Here is a 3,590-nt window from a genome sequence, read left to right as displayed (position 1 = left end):
GGAAGAATATGTCTATAAATAAAACCAACTGTTTGATTGAAAGAAATAGATTGTTAATAAAAATCACAAGTGCTTTTAATGAAAAATCAGGTTTCACAATCAATTGAATAAAATATTAAAATGTATTACACTGACAGGTTAGGGAATTTGAAAAGTACATTTTTCAATTCTTTCAGCTAAAAATAATAATGAGTTAGCGTCATGTATATCTCTACAAGTATCCATCAACGTGACGGCGAAAAGGAATTACAGGTATTAAGTATAGAAAAATGAAAAAACAGAAAGTACCTTTTTACAAAAAGAAATTTTTGAATTTATTCAGTTCCTTCATGGTTAAGATTAGATTAATAAATAATTAGGAAAATAGATAGATAGGATAGGAAGTGAAGTGAAAAATACTTTCCATTAATGGTTACAAAAATAATTTATAAACATATTTTGAATGAGATAAAGAAAATTTATTGAATAAGAATTCTTCATAATAACATTTTTCTTTTTGGTCCAAAAATTCGCCAGTTTTCTACGTGCAATTTGGGCTTGATCTGCCCATGCCATTAGTAACCCAAAAAGAAATGCTCATCAACTGATGACAAAATCAAAATGTACCTTTATTCTCCTCAAAAAGAATTCTCAGACAGAGAATATAAAATAAAAAAGTGTTTAGTTGTATTTTTTTAAAAAAAAAATCTGACCGAAAAAATGATTTGTTTTGCTGTGTTAGGTTAGAAAAGGAAAACTGGAAAAGGATGTTCATTGCAGCTGGAATTTAAATATACGAGAGTTGTTGGACCAATACCAAAAACATTGATGCTTATATTTGTACTAAAGTCTGACTTTCTTTGTTTTTTTATTATTAAGTTTAAATATATTTTGTTTGATATCAGCCCATTAGCAACTATAAAAATTAAAGCAATATGTCATTAGAGAATCTATTCTTACTCAAGATTAAGCCCATAATAACAAGGGCCCATTTAGATAAAAAGCCCTGGTACATATTTATTTATTTGGTTAGTAAAGCTCATTATATTGCATGGCCTAACATGTGGACCAGTTTTTTCTTATTTTCATTTTGTTGCCTCCAATAAAAAATGTGTTTGAAAAATATTTGGAAATTCATTAATCAATTCCATAATATTTTTCAAGAGTCTTGATCCATAGACCACTCAATATATAACATCCATTCCATGACTATAAATCATTATGTTCTATACATAATGGACATTGAAAAATAGTGGCAGAGGCGTGAATCGCTTGTTCAATTTCTTCACCTAATAGGAATAGAACTTCTTAAGTTAGGTCTAGATGTTTGACAAGACCTCTATGTTATAAAATACAGTAGAGCTTATTCTGAAAATTCATGTGGTTTATTATGTAAATAGGGAGAAAAAACAATTCAATCCATGATTATATGTTTTGAGGTTAAAACGTTAGAAATAGACTTTCACCGTAAACTATAAATTGATTCAACAACTCCCACTATAATGATGCATGTAACCTCCAGTAAATTCATAACCTGAAAAATATATAAATATATGAAGTTTAACTTCATCTCATGTATATGTTTCTAGTACAACTTAATGCTAATTGATGATTTGCCCCATTCCAAAGTTTACTAAATACCCCTCACAAAACTAATCAAACACATGAAAACAAACGAGTTACATATGTTATAGAAGGTATGGAAATCACAATCAAGACAATAGAAACAATCAAACCACTCTTGCCCACACCAGATGAACACAAATCCTACCAACTCTGCCTCTTTGATCAGCTTCAAGCTGTAACCTATTTGCCAATAGTTTTATTTTACCCCAGCACTGAGGGCTTCCCAGAACCTTCCTTTATCAGTGCTCAATTGAAAAAGTCACTGTCTGAGACACTAGCCATCTTCTACCCTGTAGCAGGGAGAAGAAAAGACCACTCTTTCATCACTTGCAATGATGAAGGTGCTCTTTACTTGGAAGCCAATGTGAACCATAGCATGGTTGAGTTCCTCACACCACCTAAAATAGAACATCTCAACAAACTGCTTCCTTGTGAGCCTAATAAACTGCACCAAGATGGAGAATCTTTACCCCAAGTACTTGTGCAAGTTAACACATTCACCTGTGGTGGAATAGCTATAGGCACATGCAATCTCCACATCCTCCTTGATGGTTGCTCTGGCAGCCTCTTTCAAGCGACTTGGGCCGCCATCTGCCGTGGCTCTAGAGAGGGAATGCCACCACCTGATTTCTGTTCTGCTTCCTCTTTCTTCCCACCAGTGAATCATTTGAGTTTGCCTCATCATATTGCTCAGAGTAATGAGGACTCTGACATACAAAAAAAGTGCACCACAAGAAGATTTGTGTTTGATGCAGAATCAATCAACACTCTAAGATCTGAAGCAAAAGATGATGGTGATGATGAAAGCTCAAAATCCCCTACAAGGTATGAAGCACTAGCTGCTTTTATTTGGAAACACATGACTCTGGCTTGCAAGGTGGAATCTGGTGATGTCACAAGACCAGCATTGGCTATTCATATAGTGGACATGAGGAGGAGGATGGGTGAGCCTTTCTCTAGATACACCATTGGCAACATTTTGTGGCCAGTGATGGTGTTTTCTGAAACCATTCATGCAGAAACTAATATCAAACACTTGGTGGACATTGCAAGAGAGAAATTTGGGAAGCTCACAAGGGAATTATTCTTAAGAGTGAAAAATGATCCAAGCATACTTGGCAGCAATGAGTGTGTGGATCTGCCTCAAGGTATTGAAACAAGAAATCCAATTCCATTTGTGTTGACAAGTTGGTGTGGTTTGAATTTGGCTGAGCTGGATTTTGGTTGGGGGAAGCCATTGTGGGTTGGTGTTAGAGGAGGTGATCAAGAAACTCTCCCCAATGTGGCTGTTATTATGGAAACAGATGAAGGCATGGAAGCTTGGTTGACTATGGAAATTCAGCATATAGCTATGTTGGAAAAAGATGTGGAGTTTCTCAAATTTGCTTTGCCTAATCCTATTGTTTCAAACACATGATTTGGGTAAATAGTCAAGTTCGTCCCTGAATGTGTCCACCGACTTCAACTTCGTCCTTAAACTTTAAAAATGACGCATGTGATCCCTGAATGTGCCAAATCTCCCTCATCAGCAGTCCCTGACGTTAAAAAATGTAACGGACGTTAATGAGTTTTTTTTTTTTGAATTTTCTTTCCTAGTTACGTGGAACTGGAACGTTGAGACATCAAATTAGTCCCTAGCAAACTAGTCGCTTTTCAATCTTCATAACCTTCATCTTCATCTTACAAATATTTTTCACTTGCAAATTTATTCATGCCATTTTCATTATCTTCAACTTCTTCTAATTTATATTACTGTTAAAAAAAACTTCTTCTCATTCAAATCAAAACTTAAATCCAAACTCAAATTCATTTGTAAACTCTCGGAACCCATAACTTTCAAATTCAACCACAAAACCCAGAACCTTCAGTAGAAATTCTTCATCATTCATTGATTTCAGAAGCTTTCAACTACCCAGCAAACATGCACCAACCTATATAATATTACCCCAGAAATTCAAACTTTCTCAAAGCCAATAAATATTACC

General features: G+C 34.5%; 1 protein-coding gene across 1 annotated transcript; it reads left to right on the top strand.

Moving 5' to 3' along the window:
- Positions 1 to 1,555: 1,555 nt before the first annotated feature.
- LOC130716675 (stemmadenine O-acetyltransferase-like) lies at positions 1,556 to 3,307 on the top strand. The gene has a single exon (XM_057566678.1). The coding sequence runs from the start codon at positions 1,679 to 1,681 to the stop codon at positions 3,020 to 3,022; it is 1,344 nt and encodes a 447-aa protein (XP_057422661.1). The 5' UTR covers positions 1,556 to 1,678; the 3' UTR covers positions 3,023 to 3,307.
- The last annotated feature ends 283 nt before the right edge of the window (positions 3,308 to 3,590 follow it).

Source organism: Lotus japonicus, chromosome 5, assembly GCF_012489685.1.
Source record: "Lotus japonicus ecotype B-129 chromosome 5, LjGifu_v1.2".
Taxonomy (NCBI): domain Eukaryota; kingdom Viridiplantae; phylum Streptophyta; class Magnoliopsida; order Fabales; family Fabaceae; genus Lotus; species Lotus japonicus.
The sequence above is the reverse complement of the archived record's forward strand: the minus strand, read 5'-3'. Positions and strand labels throughout refer to the sequence as shown.

Coding starts and splice junctions, on each gene's coding strand:
- LOC130716675 (XM_057566678.1), top strand. CDS start 1,679: ATGGAAATCACAATCAAGACAATAGAAACAATCAAACCACTCTTGCCC.